At 40.5% G+C, this 20,924-nt stretch overlaps 1 protein-coding gene across 3 annotated transcripts in view; it reads left to right on the forward strand.

Moving 5' to 3' along the window:
- The window catches only part of LOC128701367 (uncharacterized), a 114,827-nt gene that overhangs the window by 89,840 nt on the left and 4,063 nt on the right, over nucleotides 1–20,924 (forward strand). For all 3 annotated transcript variants that reach the window (XM_070100348.1, XM_070100346.1, XM_070100347.1), the window contains exons 3-7: nucleotides 4,516–4,725; nucleotides 5,749–5,939; nucleotides 7,392–7,569; nucleotides 7,839–8,045; nucleotides 15,954–16,428. In XM_070100348.1, the coding sequence (XP_069956449.1) occupies nucleotides 4,516–4,725; nucleotides 5,749–5,939; nucleotides 7,392–7,569; nucleotides 7,839–8,045; nucleotides 15,954–16,428 (1,261 nt within the window). The remainder of the gene's footprint in view (nucleotides 1–4,515; nucleotides 4,726–5,748; nucleotides 5,940–7,391; nucleotides 7,570–7,838; nucleotides 8,046–15,953; nucleotides 16,429–20,924) is intronic.

Consider the following 20,924-nt stretch of genomic DNA (forward strand, 5'->3'; position numbering starts at 1 on the left):
AGAGAGTATGGATGGAAGAAGGGGTGAGAGAGTATGGATGGAAGAAGGGGTGAGAGAGTATGGATGGAAGAAGGGGTGAGAGTATGGATGGAAGAAGGTGTGAGAGAGTATGGATGATAGAAGGGGTGAGAGTATGGATGGAAGAAGGGGTGAGAGAGTATGGATGGAAGAAGGGGTGAGAGAGTATGGATGGAAGAAGGGGTGAGAGAGTATGGATGGAAGAAGGGGTGAGAGAGTATGGATGGAAGAAGGGGTGAGAGAGTATGGATGGAAGAAGGGGTGAGAGAGTATGGATGGAAGAAGGGGTGAGAGAGTATGGATGGAAGAAGGGGTGAGAGAGTATGGATGGAAGAAGGGGTGAGAGAGTATGGATGGAAGAAGGGGTGAGAGTATGGATGGAAGAAGGGGTGAGAGAGTATGGATGAAAGAAGGGGTGAGAGTATGGATGGAAGAAGGGGTGAGAGAGTATGGATGGAAGAAGGGGTGAGAGAGTATGGATGGAAGAAGGGGTGAGAGAGTATGGATGGAAGAAGGGGTGAGAGAGTATGGATGGAAGAAGGGGTTAGAGAGTATGGATGGAAGAAGGGGTTAGAGTATGGATGGAAGAAGGGGTGGGAGAGTATGGATGGACAGGAAGGTAGGAAATGAGAAATAAAAGGTGGGGAAGAAAACAGAGAGGAAAGGAAAAGAAAGGTAAGATAACTGAGAGGTGAGGGGAGAGAGCAGATAGGTAGGGCTGACCATCTGTTGCTTAAGGATAACGGTGCGGTAACTGTTGGCTCTACATCAACGGCTCCTTCAGAGCCTCTGCCGCAGCCGCCACTGTAGCCACACATGTGGGTCACCTCCCATACCTGTGACAGGTTTCTAGGGTTCTTTTGTAGTCCAGCCCATGGTCAGACTTCCTTGTTTTGACATTGGGTCATCGGGTGAGCTCCCGCCATGTTGGCTATCTAGCATGTGCTACCGATACTATTTCTCGGGAGTCGCAACAAAATGATGTTCATCTGAAGAATTTTGAGATGCCTTTGACCTGCTGTGCTCTGGGTTGTTCAAACAAAATATAGCAGTAAGGACTAGGAGTTAATGAGAGAACTGAGCTTTTTTTTCCCGGACTCTTGTTCCTCATCCTTTGCGGATGATACTAGGATCTGCATGAGGCTGTCATCTGCTGAGGACACGGTTAACCTCCAAGAAGATATAAACAAAGTTTTCCAGTGGGCAACGGTAAACAATATGATGTTCAATGAGGACAAATTCCAACTACTCCGTTATGGAAAACTGGAGGAGATAATAATTAGAACAGAGTATACTACTGACTCCGGCCATACAATAGAGCGGAAAAATAATGTAAGGGACCTGGGAGTAGTAATGTCTGAGGATCTCACTTTCAAGGATCACAACAGTGCCACGATCGCACGTGCAAAGAAAATGATAGGATGGATAATGAGAACTTTCAAAACGAGAGATGCCAAGCCCATGATGATCCTTTTCAAATCACTTGTTCTCTCTAGGTTGGAATACTGCTGTACATTAACATCTCCATACAAAGCAGGTGAAATCGCAGATCTAGAGAGTGTACAGAGATCCTTTACTGCACGTATAAGTTCTGTCAAGCACCTTAACTACTGGGAACGCTTGGAAGCACTTGACTTGTACTCGTTGGAACGCAGGAGGGAGAGATATATCATAATCTACACTTGGAAAATCTTGGAAGGAATGGTCCCAAATCTGCACACAGAAATCACTCCCTACGAAAGTAAAAGACTGGGCAGGCGATGCAAAATGCCGCCAATAAAAAGTAGGGGCGCCATTGGTACACTAAGAGAAAACACCATGAGTGTCCGGGGCCCAAAACTGTTCAACAGCCTCCCATCAAGCATTAGGGGAATTGCCAATAAACCCCTGGCTGCCTTCAAGAGAGAGCTGGACAGATACCTAAAGTCAGTGCCGGATTAGCCGGGCTGTGGCTCGTACGTCGGACTGCGTGCGGCCAGCAGTAACAGCCTAGTTGATCAGGCCCTGATCCATCGGGAGGCCTGGTCATGGACCGGGCCGCGGGGGCGTTGATCCCCGGAATAACCTCCAGGTAACCTCCAGGTAACCTCACTTGCAGTCAGTATTATGTGAAGCTTCTAACCTTCCTTACCTGTCGCACATGATTATGATCGTAATGAAAGGGTAAACTCCTAAAGATTATACAACAACTGGAATGAAAGGTAATCAGGTTTGTTAATAGGGGAGGGTGGCTCCAATGCTTTGGAGCCTATCACCAGTACCAAGGAACATCTCACCCTCCTTGAAAAAGGGGGGTCGGTCTCCTACCCTTGTGGTAGGGGGAGGAGTAGGACCAGCCACATAACGGCGTTTCTGTTATCCTACGTGCCCTCACACACACTACACTTCACCCCTCTTCCTTTCCCTCACTCTTCCTCTCTCTTCCTCTCTCTTCCTCCCTCTTCCTCTCTTCCTCCCTTCCTCCCTCTTCCTCCCTCTTCCTCCCTCTTCCTCTCTTCCTCCCTTCCTCCCTCTTCCTCCCTCCCTCCCTCTCCCCCCTCTCTCTCTCCCTCTTTTTTTTTTTAACAGGGTTTGACAAGGTTAGGTTAAGGATCCCTAGCTTTATTGACAAGCTATTTACAAGTTAAGGATTCCTAAACTATCGACAAGCTAAGAGCTGTTACCTACATCGGCTCATTTGAAAGCATTTTTATTGTTTTGAGACATACAAGTAAGGAACTGGATGAAGTTGGAGCCATCTGTGGGCCAGCATTTTCATTTGATCAACTGACTTTCTCCCCCTCCCTCCCCCCTCTCCCTCCCCCTCCCTCCCCCCTCTCCCTCCCCCTCTCTCCCTCCCCCTCTCTCTCCCTCTCTCCCTCCCTCTCTCTCTCCCTCCCCCTCTCTCTCCCTCCCCCCTCTCTCCCCCTCCCCCTCTCTCCCTCCCCCCCCTCTCTCCCTCCCCCACTCTCTCCCTCCCCCCCTCTCTCCCTCCCCCCTCTCTCCCTCCCCCCTCTCCCTCCCCCTCTCTCTCCCTCCCCCTCTCTCTCCCTCCCCCTCTCTCTCCCTCCCCCTCTCCCTCCCCCTTCCTCTTTCCCTCCCCCTTCCTCTTTCCCTCTCAGCATCCTGTTAAGAGGGAGATGGTGAGGAACAGAAATAGTAACGAAGAAAACCGGGGAGAGAAGAGAAATGGTAAGAGAGGGAAAAGGGGATTGAATATTAAGTTGAGAGATGACTGAAGCAGTGAAGAAGAACGTAATAAAGTGAGAGGAAAGCGGTCATGAGAGAGCATTGTACTTAAAAATATTTGGAATAAATACAAGCTTATCTGTAGTGGTAATAGTGTAGCCACCTGTGATGGAGGTAATAATAATCACTGTATCTACCTGTGATGGACCCCTCAAGGAAGGTTCCTTGATGTTGGTGAGGGGCTCTTGATATAGGGAATTGGATCTGTGCTCCAGTTCCCCGAATTAAGCCTGAATGCCTTACACATCCCTCCCCCCCAGGTGCTGTATAATCCTCCGGGTTTAGCGCTTCCCCCTTGATTATAATAATAAATACCTGTGATGGAGATGATAATAAATGTAGCCACCTGTGATGGAGGTAATAATCAGTGTAGCCACCTGTGATGAAGGTAATGATAATCAGTGTAGCCACCTTAGCCAGAGGAAAACACTCGTGTCGAAATGTTTCATCAATAAATGCTTGGAACTGTGCATAAGTGTCTTGATCCACACACGGCCAGTGTTCTATCGATGTTTATCCTCATTGGGTGTGATGTATGTGAAAAAGGCTTTCTGTTTGCAACAGTGAACGTCTGTGTCAGTTTTAAGCAGATTAGAACAATATTTGAAGAGAGCCAAATAAAAAAAATGAAATATTTGGACAGTTGGGTTTTCCTTTTTCCCCACAGATTTAGGTTCCATATCATCAGGAACCTAATTAGTCCTGCAAGTTATGGGGTTCAACTGTACCAAGGTTATAATAATCCATGCTACTGAGAAATCACATTCCTTAAACTGGTAGGCCTAGTTAGATGAATCTTATGAGAATCAGCTTGCCGGGTGGTTAGTGACTGGCCTGTGAGTTGTAGGACTCACTTGCCAGGGGTTCAAGCCTCACCACTTCTGTGGTTTGTTTGCAATCATGTTATTAAGAGTTTGTGAGCCATGATACTAAGGTTATAATAATGCTTCTTTATGCTAAGGTCACCTATGGCTATCTAAATGATTCCAAATATTCACACATTAAGCAAGGAGAATTTTTATAAGTTTCGTCCTCGGTGGGGCTGTATCAAGTACTGTACAGTATTTGATGAAGTATAGTAGTGACCTCATACAGGTATAATAAACACTGAGTGTGAAAAGTAATAAAATACAAGGTTCTCCCACTCTAAAGTGTCTGAATTACCATACTACATATTGACTTACACTATTGCCTACCAGTTATCACGACAATCCATGATACTAATGTAATAATAGCATGTCATGTTAAGGTAGTAATGTGTAATTTCAGGGTGAAGAAGTTGATATGGCAGGCCGGGATGCAGAAGTACAGTGGCTGGGTGAAGCTTGTAGGAGGCTAGGATGGGCACCAGAGACTAAATTCATAGCAGCAGCACTTCTAGACCGCCTGCTGCACTGTGTCAGAATTCCACCACGCTACCTGCATGCTGTCACAGCTGCTGCTGTCTTCCTTGCTGGCAAGATCCATGAAGAAGATGAAGTGAGTGCGCACATTCAAAACTAATGTGTACATGCCTCATTTTTTAGGTGATGTGCAGAAGAAAGTGGAGGCAATGAGAATGATAGGGAAATGATGTTATATATATATATATATATATATATATATATATATATATATATATATATATATATATATATATATATATATATATATATATATATATATATACACACCTCTGCGAAAACAGTGATAATGTGCGAGTGTGGTGAAAGTGTTGAATGATGATGAAAGTATTTTCTTTTTGGGGATTTTCTTTCCTTTTTTTTTTTGGGTCACCCTGCCTCGGTGGGAAACGGCCGACTTGTTGAAAAAAAAAATATATATATATATATATATATATACTATACAGTATTAAAATTAGTGATATGTTAAGGTCTCTCCTAGCCTTTCCATGAGTATTGGGAGGCTTTAGATTTATGCTGTATTTCCTGGGAATAAAGATATAAACAAAGGGGACTTGAGATTTTGTTAAAGACCGAGCTAGTTGCCAAAAGAACCAGTGAGGCAGCCATTGAGAATATCATGTTTTCTCTGCATGGTCTTAAGAAAGAACCAGTTCTTCTCTTTCAGTCACCTTAATGCAATCAATCCACAATTTGGTATGTGTGCAATATTCGTTTTTAAGTTTAGTTTACAATAAATTACATAGTCTTCAAATTAAGTATTAATTTAGAGATGCAGTCATTCCTTTTGAACTATTTTGTACTGCTTATAATGTAATGCTCAAGCCTCACACACTGAGTGTCCGTGATTCGATCCCTGACATGAGTAGAAATGTTGCGCCTGTTTCCAATTACACCTGCTCTGTTCACCTAGCAGTAAGTAGGTACCCGGGTGTTAGTCAACTGGTGTTTGTAGTATGGGTGGCTAACTCTCCCCTGGGTTAAAAATACGAACAAATCTAATCTTTCCAGTCGTTTCTTTTGAACTGTTTTGTACTTCTTATAATGTATATGTCTTTAAGATCAGCAGTTTTATGGATGGATATTTCATATTTATCAGAATGTACCAACAACAATAGAAGTAGTGGAACTAAGTGGCATGAGGTGCTCACACCGAGAATTGCTGCGAATGGAGCGAGTTTTGCTTGATAAGCTGTCATGGCACCTGCAGTCTACTTCCACGCTAAACTTCCTACAAGTTCTACATGCCCTTGCCATCGTCACTGCCCCTAAACACCACCATGCCAACAGGTATTTGTTGAGGAATGCACAAGATAAATAAGACATATACTGTATATGCTTGTATAGTGGTGAATTATCCTGTAAATCCTCATGTACAGTAGTATTAAGATTTCTTTGGAACACTTACAGGTGTCCAATTATAAAGTGGAGAGTTCTATTTTTTTTAGCAGGTTTGTTAGGTAGGCATTTAGTAACTTGTTTTTTTTTACACCTGCCATCCCCACCAAGGTATAGGGTGATTCAAAAAAGGAAACCCATTTACCATCATTCATTCACTAGTTGACTTGCCAGAAGTACACAGCAGACATGAGCATTCCAATGGTTCTTCAAACTGCAGTATCCCCACCTTTACTTCAGAGTGCAGGCACTGCACCTCCAGGACTAAAGTTTCATCTCATTCTTTTAAACTGTACAAATTGATGCCTCATTTAGACCATAGGCTTGCACTGTCTCCATCATGCCTGCACAACTTTTAAACTTATCTAGGATCTCGCATTTCTTCAAAACTCCAAGACTTTCATGCTTATGCTTCTTATTTGCTCTTCCACTATCACTTGCATTCCTCTGACATGGGAAAATGAAAAGATAAAAAATCGATTCACTAACACAGGGCAGAGTATGACATGGGATACTCATGCACAAAGAACTGACGGCATGGGAGGTTGTGCACATTAACAGTGCAATAGGCATCTTCCATCAGACAATGGCCTCACCCCCAGACTCACTATGAGACAGAAGGAAAAATGATCCACAGGGTATCATATTTTCTCATAAATTTATTCTATGCTCAATGATAAATATGGCTTGTTCATTGAAAACATACCACAATTTTCTAACAGTGTTGTGGCAAAAATGTGTTAATGGATTGCTTGTTAATCAGCAGTATTCTTTATTCACACCACACATTGTTTTCAAATGTGACATCTCCACTGCCTCTAGCCTCCTCCTCAGTGCAATGTTTAAAGCCCATACCTCTCATTCATATAAGTGTTGGTACCACTTTATTTGGGTATATTCCTCTCTCTGTCTCCCCAGAGGCAACATTGTTGCTATAACGATATGAAAAATATTTGTTAGACAAGTATGTCTTTAATAAGATGCCAGGATGAAATTGCTTGTTTTTTCTTATTTTACAGAGCTTGACATATTAATCTCTGCTGTTTTAGCAACTTATGCCATTTGTGAATTGTTTAATGTCTGACAATGATGGTAACTCATTGGACATGTACAATGCACTCATATACAGCACATGTCAGCTGTTGTATAGTAGTTGAGTGAATACTACCTGGAGTTTACCTGGGTCAATGCCCCAGCAGTCTGGTCTGAGACCAGGCCTCATGGATATGTAAAAATATCTTGAAAATCATTGCACAGTTAATATACAGTACTGTACTATGAAAAATAATGTAATAAAGTTAACAGAATGAAGTGCTAGTTATTAACCATTATATTTTTCTAAAGGAGTGGGTCACCTACACGTCAGTTGAGCTACTTAACTGACCTGCTATGGCGAGTGGTGTGTTATGCTCGTAGTGGGAGTGTGAGACCGTCCCTCTTGAGCCTAGCACTGCTGTCCCTTGAATTGGATGCTTCAACTCCTGAGCCAGGCTTGATGCTATGGCTCCAGGCTCTCACACAGGTAGATGTTTTAGAAATTAAGTTAGCACTGCTGCCTTTAGATGGTCTGTCTGCAGTGTACAGTTAATATCTGACTATTAAGTGCTATTGTGATGATTGCATGTGAAATGTTCTAGCAAAGTTCATGTAGACCAGATCTGTTTTTGTGTTCCTCCATAACCTTCATAATTTATGATGATTTAGTAGATGTGGAAAAAACAATCTTCCTGCTCTAAAACCAAAAACCAATGGCTTTTACCAATCCTGATGGCTATTAATAAAATATTACAGGTGAGTGACAGTGAACTTGCCAATGGTCGAGAATTGGTACAGGAGCTCTTAGGAGAAGAATTTTACCAACCACAAACTCTCCACACCCCATCAACGAACACCCAGCACATTCCTCCTTCCAGACCCAATAAACGAAAAGTTACACAGTCACTAAAACAAGATGATGATGTGTATGTAGATATCAAGAAACTCTACGCTTATGAAAAGGTTTGTCATAGAATGTGTTACATAGACATTTTTCCAGCAGCTTTCGATATGGTAAATAACAAGAATATAAGAGTAGTTTTAGTGTGAAAGAATAAGCATTTATACACAGTAGAGTACTGTACATATGTATTTTAGTAGAAGAATAATGTATTTACTCTTTTATGAAAATGTGAAAATCATTCATTTTTATGGATGAGAATTTAACTGGAATGGGATGACTAATATATTTTATATTTTTTTTTATACTGTACTAAATCAAGTTCATTTTGTAGACAATTACGTATATACTTTACTACAATTACACATTCAGACAGTTTCCCAGGCTTACATTATTAATTTCTGAACCTGGAGAAAAATTGTTTTGCAAAGCTGAATTGATCAAGAGAAAAAGAAATAGATTATTAATAAATATTACCAAGGTGGGTAGTTATAAAAGGTCTACTAGGTATGTAGAAGAAAAACAAAAAAAATTGTATGAGAATGAAAGTGGAGGAATTATGCAGGCACAAACCTAGCACTCCTGGCACACAATTCATGCATCAGTGATTTCACCTTCTTTGAGTCCCATTTTGAGTCAATTTTATTGCTCTGTTTGACAAAATTCTTGGCTATTTCACTATTATGTCTTCTGTTCTATTGATTGAGCACAAGAAATTGCCCAATCAATTATTACATCTAAACTATAAAGTGCACAGCAGTCAGAAATTTGGCCAATTTTACAAGAAATAAAATGCCAGTTTAAAAATAGATGGCAAAATAAACAATGTAGACATTCCTGGCATTAAAATATTTTTTTTTGTTCATTAATCATGTCCCCAGGCCTCTCCTATACATGTATTACACTTATTTTCCATTTTAATTCAAAATCACACAAAAATAGAAGATTTGCTCTATTTCTTGGATAATAATATATGATGAGGAATGATTGGTCATAATTTACAGCATCTCCATAATTGAATCGGACCTATTAAAAACCCCTCAAATAGACTGCAGGTGTAGAGGAGCCTTACCTGTCTTCAGGAATATTGGCAGAAATCGAATACAGTGGACCCCCGGTTAACGATTTTAATCCGTGCAAGAGGGGTAATTGTTATGCGAAATAATCGTTATGTGAATGAATTTTCCCCATAAGAAATAATGGAAATAAAATTAATCCGTGCAAGACACCCAAAAGTATGAAAAAAAAATTTTTTTTACCACATGAAATATTAATTTTAATACACACAAACTGAAAAAGGCATGCACACTTACATGACACTTACTTTTATTGAAGATCTGGTGATGATTGATGGGATGGGAGGAGGGGAGAGCATTATCTTCTTACTGTTTAGAAGGGGAATCCCCTTCCATTAGGACTTGAGGTAGCAAGTCCTTTTCTGGGGTTACTTCCCTTCTTCTTTTAATGCCACTAGGGCCAGCTTCAGAGTCACTGGACTTCTTTCGCACAAGATATCTGTCCATAGTGGCCTGTACCTCTCGTTCCTTTATCACTTCCCTAAAGTGTTTCACAACATTGTCAGTGTACAGGTTGCCAACACGGCTTGCAATAGCTGTGTGAGGGTGATTTTCATCCATGAAGGTTTGCACTTCAAGCCACTTTGCACAGATTTCCTTTATCTTTGTAGTAGGCAACTTCTTCAATTTCTCTCTCCCCTCCTCTGAACCAGTTTCCCCAGGTCTGGCCTCTTGCTCTTGAAGTTGATCTATCAGCTCATCAGTGGTTAGTTCTTCATTGTCCTCCTCCACCAACTCTTCCACATCCTCCCCACTAACCTCCAACCCCAAGGACTTTCCCAATGCCACAATGGATTCCTCAACTGGCACAGGATTCTCAGGGTTAGCCTCAAACCCTTCAAAATCCCTTTTGTCTACACATTCTGGCCACAGTTTCTTCCAAGCAGAGTTCAAGGTCCTCTTAGTCACTTCCTCCCAAGCCTTACCTATAAGGTTTACACAATTGAGGATATTAAAGTGATCTCTCCAAAACTCTCTTAGAGTCAGTTGAGTTTCTGAGGTCATTACAAAGCACCTTTCAAACAGAGCTTTTGTGTACAGTTTCTTGAAGTTGGAAATAACCTGCTGGTCCATGGGCTGCAGGAGAGGAGTGGTATTAGGAGGCAAAAACTTCACCTTAATGAAGCTCATGTCCCCATAAAGTCGCTCTGCCACGTCTGTAGGATGACCAGGGGCATTGTCTAACACCAGGAGGCACTAAAGTTCTAATTTCTTTTCAGTTAGGTAATCTTTCACATTGGGGGCAAATGCATGGTGTAACCAGTTATAGAAAAATTCCCTAGTGACCCATGCCTTACTGTTTGCCCTCCACAGCACACACAAATTATCCTTGAGGACATTCTTTTGCCTGAACGCTCTGGGAGTTTCAGAGTGATACACTAATAAAGGCTTCACTTTGGAATCACCAGTAGCATTGGCACACATGAGAAGAGTAAGCCTGTCTTTCATAGGCTTATGTCCTGGGAGTGCCTTTTCCTCCTGAGTAATGTAGGTCCTGCTTGGCATTTTCTTCCAGAACAGGCCTGTTTCATCACAATTAAACACTTGTTCAGGTTTCAGTCCTTCAGTTTCTATGTACTCCTTGAATTCCTGCACATATTTTTCAGCCGCTTTGTGGTCCGAACTGGCAGCCTCGCCATGCCTTATCACACTATGGATGCCACTACGCTTCTTAAATCTCTCAAACCAACCTTTGCTGGCCTTAAATTCACTCACATCATCACTAGTTGCAGGCACTTTTTTAATTAAATCGTCATGCAACTTCCTAGCCTTTTCACACATGATCGCTTGAGAGACGCTATCTCCTGCTAGCTGTTTTTCATTTATCCACACCAATAAGAGTCTCTCAACATCTTCCATCACTTGCGATCTTTGTTTCGAAAACACAGTTAAACCTTTGGCAAGAACAGCTTCCTTGATTGTCTTTTTGGTGCCCACAATAGTAGCGATGGTTGATTGGGGTTTCTTGTACAACTTGACTAGGTCGGCGATACGCACTCCACTTTCATACTTATCAATGATCTCTTTCTTCATTTCAATGGGTATTCTTACCCTTATTGGTGTACGGTTGGCACTAGAAGCTTTCTTGGGGCCCATGGTCACTTATTTTCCAGAAACAGCACCGAAAACACTGTAATAATACGAAATATTCCGAGTGTATGCTTGGATGTTAGCGCGGAGGCTGGCTGGTAAACAATGGCACGGGCGGCACATGTGAGGCTGGCTGAGGGCGCACATTGGACGTGTCTCGGACGAAAATCGGTGAGCGGGTTTTTAATCGGTATGCGCGGCAAAAATTTTGCGATTAAAGTAAGCGGTATGCGAAATAATCGCTATGTGATGCCATCGTTATGCGGGGGTCCACTGTATATCTGCTACTTTGAGACCAATTTCAAACTACTTCTGATTCTGAAACCAACAAAAATCATCTCTATTTTTGTAGTATGCCTTCTATTCGTTGATTTGATACCAAAAAAACAGCCAATAAAACTAAAAATTAAAAACTGTCCTAGAACACACCTCAAAGTTGCTATTTAACCCTTTGAGGGTCCGTCCCGTAGATCTACGGCTTTACGTTCAGGGTCCAAACCGTAGATCTACGTCATGAGCTCAGCTCACTCTGATAAACTGTGACTGGTACATTTGGGCCTAGATATGAGAGAATACATCTATGTGGTATGTGTGCACCACATAAAACAGATCCTACAGCACGCTGTGTATAATGAGAGAAAAAAAATGAAATCATGATTTTTCGATTAAAACAGCGACTTTGCAGTGTTTTTTCGTATGTTTTTTATAGTTCTATTTGCGATTTCTTGGTCTCATTTGATAGAATGGAAGACATATTACAGAAATAGAGATGATTTTGATTGGTTTTAGCACTGGAAATGGCTTGAAACTGAGCTCAAAGTAGCAGAAATGTTAAATTTTTGCCGATATTCAAGAGTAAACAAATGACCTCACAAGTCTAATACACGCCAGCTGGTGGGTCTAATATACATTCACAAATATGGTGATGATATTTATACAATTATTACAGTATTGCATAACAGTAAATCTTCTATTTTTTGGTGTGAATAAAAATTCATTATGTGAATAAAAAATCAAAATGGAATTTATTTGTAAAGCCTCGAAACATAACTAATGAACAGAGGAAATGTTAGTTTAGTGCCAGGAATACCTACATTGTTTATTCTGGACCCTATTTTGAAATTGGAATATTTAGAACTTTGTGTTAAATTGGCCAAATTAACAATTTCCGATCACTTTAATTTGTAGTTGAAACAGTTGACTTGGCGATTTCTTGTGCTCAATCGATAGAATAGAAGTAATACTAGTGAAATAGCTAAGAATTTGGTTGACTGGAATAATGTAATTGGCCTAAAATGGGAGTCAAAGTCGGCAAAATCGCCGATTCGTAAATATCGCTGACACATCAAAATTCGTGAGAGCATAATTTCGTCAATTTTCCAACAAATTTCGTACTTTTTGTTTTATTACCTTCAAAAAAAGATTCTCTACCATTTCATAAGAAAAAATAAATTTTTTTTTTGAAAATTCTTGGACACTGGGGCACCACTTCAGATTTGGGCCTTGGACCCTGAAGGGGTTAAAAAAAAAAAAAACACATGGTCAGAGTTTTGCTTTCCCATCATGCACAGTATGGGGCCAGTTTTTTTTTACTGTGCACACTCACCGTGCAAGCCCATTCTCTCATATCTAGGTCAAAATTTACCACTCACAGCTTGTCTGAGTGAGCTGAGCTCATGATGTAGGACTGCATTAGAGGCCCTGGCCTTGGTGATGTATTACTATGTGATGACCACTGGAAGGGTTAAAAGGACTTGAAAGAATGTACAAAATATAATACAGTGGTACCTTGACTTAGGAGTTTAATTCATTCCATGACCAAGCTCATAACTCAATTTGCTCGTATATCAAATCAATTTTCGTCATTGAAATTAATTGAAATGTCATTAATCCGTTCCAGCCCCCCAAAAAACACCCAAGGGGCAGGAGAAAATACGTCAATATAACACTAATATCAGCTCTACGCCTTATTTATCTATCAGAATTGATCTGATATGACATAATAAACACTAAGTAACATAGAAACATGATATATACTATAGAATGACTAAAATTGGCCATAATATGGCAAGTGTCCAGGACCAGTCCAAGAATATAAAATCATTACTGCTCATTCCTATAATGTGTTCTTTGGTCCTGGATAATAGAAAACAGAGTTTTTGAGAGGCTAACTGTGCTAGATCACTAGTGCAGTGATATATGAATATCTTGGAAGTAAGTTATTAACTTATTTCATGAAGCCCATCATTTATTATTGAAGTAAATGCAATAATATTGACAGGAATGATAAAAAAATGATTGTTCTACTTTTTACTTGTGGAATATTGGAAATATTCTAGATATTTTGGGATTTGTGATATTTTGCACATATCAAAAGCTTAGCAACTTTATTTTTTTGTAGAATAACTAAAGATAATTACATGATTACCTCCAGTGAGAACATCACACTAACACTGTTTTATAAGTACCAAGTCCCACAACCACCTTTTGTTGTGATATTTAGGCTGGGGTTCTTGCCAAATGTCATTTTCAGTTAATATTTTTTTTTTCAGTAAATGGTTGTTTTTTCGCACGTAACTCGGATTTTGGCTCACAACCCGGAGCAAAAAATCGACCAAGCGATAGCTCATAACTCGGAAAACTTGTAAGTTGGGGGCACTCATAAGTCAAGGTACCACTGTATTCATATTCTAGTTTTTAATGCCGTGTACTGAAAGTGATATAGATGCCGCTCAAAGGGGGAAAAATGAGGAGAAAAAGATTCCACAGACAAGCAAACTGGCTGGCAACTGTAATGACACTGACAACACACAGTATGAGCATCAAGAAATTTTTTATAATTATTATTATTAACACATCAGTCATTTCCCACCAAGAAAAACTTTCATCATCACTCACTCCATCACTGTCTTGCCAGAGGTATGCTTACACTACAGCTATAAAACTGTACCATTAACACCCCTCCTTCAGAGTGCCTGCACTGTACTTCCCATGTCCAGGAATCAAGTCCCTCCAACCTTCCCTAGGATGACCCCTACCTCGCCTTCCCTCCACTCGAAGTCATTCTATTTCGTTCTATCCTCTTTACATGTCCAAACCATCTCAGTAACCCCTCCTCAGCCCTCTGGATAATAGTTTTGGTAATCCCACACCTCTTCCTAATCTCCAAACTGCGGATTCTCTGCATTATATTCACACCACACATTGCTCACAAACATGACATCTCCACTGCCTCCAGCCGCCTTCATGTTGCAACATTCACAACCCATGCCTCATACCCATACAAGAGTGTTGGTATAACCATACTCTCATACATTCCCCTCTTTGCTTTCATGGATAAAGTTCTTTGTCTCCACAGACTCCTCAGTGCACCACTCACTTTTTTTCCCTCATTAATTCTATGATTCACCTCATTCTTCATAGACCCATCTGCTGACACATCCACTCCCAAATATCTGAACACATTCACCTCCTCCATACTCTCTCCCTCCAATCTGATATCCAATCTTCCGTTACCTAATTTTTTTGTTATCCTCATCACCTTACTCTTACCTATATTCACTTTTAATTTCCTTCTTTTACATATCCTACCAAACTCATCAGCCAACTTCTGCAACTTCTCTTCAGAATCCCCCAAAAGCACAGTGTCATCAGCAAAGAGCAACTGTGAAACTCCCACTTTCTGTTAGATTCTTTATCTTTTAACCCCACACCTCTTGTCAACACCCGAGCATTCACTTCTCTTACAACTCCATCTATAAATGTATTGAACATCCATGGTGACATCACACATCCCTGTCTAAGGCCTATTTTTACTGGGAAATAATCTCCCTCTCACCTGCATAATCTAACCTGAGCCTTACTATCCTCGTAACAACTTTTCACTGCTTTCAATAACCTACCTCCTCTTCCATACATCTGCAACATCTGCTGCATTGCCACCCTATCCACCCTATCATATGCCTTTTCCAAATCCATAAATGCCACGAAAACCTCTTTACCCTTATCTAAATACTGTCCACCTATATGTTTCACTGCAAACACTTGGTCTACACACCCCCTACCCTTCCTAAAGCCTCCTTGTTCATCTGCTATCCTGCTCTCCATCTTACTCATAATTCTTTCAATGATAACTCTACCATGCACTTTACCAAGTATACTCAACAGACTTATTCCCCCATAATTTTTACACTCTCTTTTGTCCCCTTTGTCTTTATACAATGGAACTATGCATGCTCTCTGCCAATCCCTAGGTACCTTACCCTCTTCCATACATTTATTAAATAACAGCACTAACCACTCCAAAAACTATATCCCCACCTGCTTTTGCCATTTCTGTCTTTATCCCATCAATCCCACCTGCTTTACCCCCTTTCATTCTGCTCACTGCCCCATGCACTTCCTTCATACTCACAACTGGTTCTTCCTCACTCCTATAAGATGTTATTCCTCCTTGCCCTATACACGAAATCACAGCTTCCCTATCTTCAACATTTAACTGTTCCTCAAAATATTCCCACCATCTTCCCGATACCTCAGACTCCCCATTTAATAACTCCTATTTTTAACTAACAAATCCATTCTTTCCCTAGGCTTTCTCAACTTATTAATCTCATTCCAAAACTTTTTCTTATTTTCAACAAAATTTGTTGATAACATCTTACCCACCCTTTCATTTGCTTCAAGAAAATATAACTTCATAAAGTGGTGCTGTAGCATGAATTCTCTTTTAATATAAAATAATTTTTTTTGTTAACAAGTGACTTGCCTTTTAATTTTCGTACTATATTTCATTTTGTTCAGACTCGAGGTGCAACAGCGATAACTGTCAAGGGTCCCCCAGATAGTCAAGAGGAATTGGATGAAACATATATTGATATTCGTCATCTTTACTCCTCACCTGTTCCATTGAAAGATGAATCTCTTCAGTCATCCCAGCTGACATTAATCAAAACTCCCAATTGCAAAAAGAACTGTAGCTCAAAGAAAAAGAAGAAAATTAAGCCAACATTTAAAGCCAAGGCAACAGTGAGGAGTTCTCTTAAACAAACACTCAAAATTCCCTGTAAAATTTCATTGATTGCTACCAAGAAGATATTTGAAGAACCTTGTGATGAGGAAGAGGAGGAGGAGGAAGAGATTGATATGGAATATGAAGATCACAACCAAGACTGGGAAGGACCACTTATTGAACCAGCAGGACTCCTCAAATCACCTGTTTTCTCCCCCACAAGTCCAGAGTTTCCTGACATTCGACATCTAGTTGTTAAGAAAGAAGGTAAGTGTAGCTTTGCTTTTGTGTTTATGCAAAAGTTTATTTTTATTTATTATCACACTGGCCGATTCCCACCAAGGCAGGGTGGCCCGAAAAAGAAAAACTTTCACCATCATTCACTCCATCACTGTCTTGCCAGAAGGGTGCTTTACACTACAGTTTTTAAACTGCAACATTAACACCCCTCCTTCAGAGTGCAGGCACTGTACTTCCCATCTCCAGGACTCAAGTCCGGCCTACCGGTTTCCCTGAACCCCTTCATAAATGTTACTTTGCTCACACTCCAACAGCACGTCAAGTATTAAAAACCATTTGTCTCCATTCACTCCTATCAAACACACTCACGCATGCCTGCTGGAAGTCCAAGCCCCTCGCACACAAAACCTCCTTTACCCCCTCTCTCCAACCTTTCCTAGGCCGACCCCTACCCCGCCTTCCTTCCACTACAGACTGATACACTCTTGAAGTCATTCTGTTTCGCTCCATTCTCTCTACATGTCCGAACCACCTCAACAACCCTTCCTCAGCCCTCTGGACAACAGTTTTGGTAATCCCGTACCTCCTCCTAACTTCCAAACTACGAATTCTCTGCATTATATTCACATCACACATTGCCCTCAGACATGACATCTCCACTGCCTCCAGCCTTCTCCTCGCTGCAACATTCATCACCCATGCTTCACACCCATATAAGAGCGTTGGTAAAACTATACTCTCATACATTCCCCTCTTTGCCTCCAAGGACAAAGTTCTTTGTCTCCACAGACTCCTAAGTGCACCACTCACTCTTTTCCCCTCATCAATTCTATGATTCACCTCATCTTTCATAGACCCATCCGCTGACACGTCCACTCCCAAATATCTGAATACATTCACCTCCTCCATACTCTCTCCCTCCAATCTGATATTCAATCTTTCATCACCTAATCTTTTTGTTATCCTCATAACCTTACTCTTTCCTGTATTCACCTTTAATTTTCTTCTTTTGCACACCCTACCAAATTCATCCACCAATCTCTGCAACTTCTCTTCAGAATCTCCCAAGAGCAGTGTCATCAGCAAAGAGCAGCTGTGACAACTCCCACTTTGTGTGTGATTCTTTATCTTTTAACTCCACGCCTCTTGCCAAGACCCTCGCATTTACTTCTCTTACAACCCCATCTATAAATATATTAAACAACCACGGTGACATCACACATCCTTGTCTAAGGCCTACTTTTACTGGGAAAAAATTTCCCTCTTTCCTACATACTCTAACTTGAGCCTCACTATCCTCGTAAAAACTCTTCACTGCTTTCAGTAACCTACCTCCTACACCATACACTTGCAGCATCTGCCACATTGCCCCCCTATCCACCCTGTCATACGCCTTTTCCAAATCCATAAATGCCACAAAGACCTCTTTAGCCTTATCTAAATACTGTTCACTTATATGTTTCACTGTAAACACCTGGTCCACACACCCCCTACCTTTCCTAAAGCCTCCTTGTTCATCTGCTATCCTATTCTCCGTCTTACTCTTAATTCTTTCAATAATAACTCTACCATACACTTTACCAGGTATACTCAGCAGACTTATCCCCCTATAATTTTTGCACTCTCTTTTATCCCATTTGCCTTTATACAAAGATCTATGCATGCTCTCTGCCAATCCCTAGGTACCTTACCCTCTTCCATACATTTATTAAATAATTGCACCAACCACTCCAAAACTATATCCCCACCTGCTTTTAACATTTCTATCTTTATCCCATCAATCCTGGCTGCCTTACCCCCTTTCATTTTACCTACTGCCTCACGAACTTCCCCCACACTCACAACTGGCTCTTCCTCACTCCTACAAGATGTTATTCCTCCTTGTCCTATACACGAAATCACAGCTTCCCTATCTTCATCAACATTTAACAATTCCTCAAAATATTCCCTCCATCTTCCCAATACCTCTAACTCTCCATTTAATAACTCTCCTCTCCTATTTTTAACTGACAAATCCATTTGTCCTCTAGGCTTTCTTAACTTGTTAATCTCACTCCAAAACTTTTTCTTATTTTCAACGAAATTTGTTGATAACATCTCACCCACTCTCTCATTTGCTCTCTTTTTACATTGCTTCACCACTCTCTTAACCTCTCTCTTTTTCTCCATATACTCTTCCCTCCTTGCATCACTTCTACTTTGTAAAAACTTCTCATATGCTAACTTTTTCTCCTTTACTACTCTCTTTACATCATCATTCCACCAATCGCTCCTCTTCCCTCCCGCACCCACTTTCTTGTAACCACAAACTTCTGCTGAACACTCTAACACTACATTTTTAAAACTACCCCATACCTCTTCGACCCCATTGCCTATGCTCTCATTAGCCCATCTATCCTCCAATAGCTGTTTATATCTTACCCTAACTGCCTCCTCTTTTAGTTTATAAACCTTCACCTCTCTCTTCCCTGATACTTCTATTCTCCTTGTATCCCATCTACCTTTTACTCTCAGTGTAGCTACAACTAGAAAGTGATCTGATATATCTGTGGCCCCTCTATAAACATGTACATCCTGAAGTCTGCTCAACAGTCTTTTATCTACCAATACATAATCCAACAAACTACTGTCATTTTGCCCTACATCATATCTTGTATACTTATTTATCCTCTTTTTCTTAAAATATGTATTACCTATAACTAAACCCCTTTCTATACAAAGTTCAATCAAAGGGCTCCCATTATCATTTACACCTGGCACCCCAAACTTACCTACCACACCCTCTCTAAAAGTTTCTCCTGCTTTAGCATTCAGGTCCCCTACCACAATTACTCTCTCACTTGGTTCAAAGGCTCCTATACATTCACTTAACATCTCCCAAAATCTCTCTCTCTCCTCTGCATTCCTCTCTTCTCCAGGTCCATACACGCTTATTATGACCCACTTCTCGCATCCAACCTTTACTTTAATCCACATAATTCTTGAATTTACACATTCATATTCTCTTTTCTCCTTCCATAACTGATCATTCAACATTACTGCTACCCCTTCCTTTGCTCTAACTCTCTCAGATACTCCAGATTTAATCCCATTTATTTCCCCCCACTGAAACTCCCCTACCCCCTTCAGCTTTGTTTCGCTTAGGGCCAGGACATCCAACTTCTTTTCATTCATAACATCAGCAATCATCTGTTTCTTGTCATCCGCACTACATCCACCCACATTTAAGCATCCCAGTTTTATAAAGTTTTTCTTCTTCTCTTTTTTAGTAAATGTCTACAGGAGAAGGGGTTACTAGCCCATTGCTCCCGGCATTTTAGTCGCCTCATACGACACACATGGCTTACGGAGGAAAGATTCTTTTCCACTTCCCCATGGACAATAGAAGAAATAAAGAAGAACAAGAGCTATTTAGAAAAAGGAGAAAAACCTAGATGTATGTATATATATATGCATGTGCATGTCTGTGAAGTGTGACTTAAGTGTAAGTAGGAGTAGCAAGATATCCCTGTTATCTAGCGTGTTTATGAGACAGAAAAAGAAAACAGCAATCCTACCATCATGCAAAACAGTTACAGGTTTCTGTTTCACAGTCATCTGGCAGGACGGTAGTACTTCCCTGGGTGGTTGCTGTCTACCAACCTACTACCTGAGTTTATTATTTTACTTATAGCACATTAACCTCAGTTCATGAGAGGTCAAGGCTAGTAAAACTAACCTTGACCTCAACTAACTGGAACTACCCTCTCCTTCCTCAGATGGTCTGATTACCCCATATACCCCAGATGCTATGTGACCCAGTGGATTGAACACTGCCTATGATTATAATTTGTAAACTTTGTTGAATAGAAAGAAGGGCACTTTAGTGTGCAAAGAGGTTAAGGATTTCTTTGGCATAGTTAGGTACGAGTGAGAGTACTAAAAGTAATTATTTTGTAAAGTAAAGCATCAGTAGCCTTTTCACTTTGCAGACACCAGATCAACGAATAGTAATTGTGTCTTCCACGTTTTACAAAATGGAAAAATATTTACTGTGTACATTATTTTTTAAAGTTATACCATGAACAGTAGTTGATGCTAAACTATGTCATACTCTTATACTTGTGAATTATACAAGGAGGACAGAGTTCTGCATGTTATGGTTTCTTAGGAAATTTAATGGAGCCTCGGAGTACACATGAAAATCATAAAGTACTGTAATTGTTAGTTTGTATGTTTTCTTTGCTGCAGTATTATGTACCATACCTTGAAAAAACTATGTACAGTGGAACCTCAAATATCGAACTTTCTTTGTTCCAGAAGGCTGTTTGAGTGCCTTTACCGAATGAATTTATTCCCATGAGGAATAATGTAAATTAGGTTAGTCCATTTCAGACCCTCAAAAATACACTTATAAAAGCACTTACAAAAATACACTTACATAATTGGTTGTGTTGGGAGCAGTTCGATTTTTGAGGTTCCACTGTATTTGTACTTACTGTACTGTATTCAAATAATTCGGTAGAGTGAACCAATTTTTATGT

This window comes from Cherax quadricarinatus, chromosome 72 (assembly GCF_038502225.1).
Source record: "Cherax quadricarinatus isolate ZL_2023a chromosome 72, ASM3850222v1, whole genome shotgun sequence".
NCBI lineage: Eukaryota > Metazoa > Arthropoda > Malacostraca > Decapoda > Parastacidae > Cherax > Cherax quadricarinatus.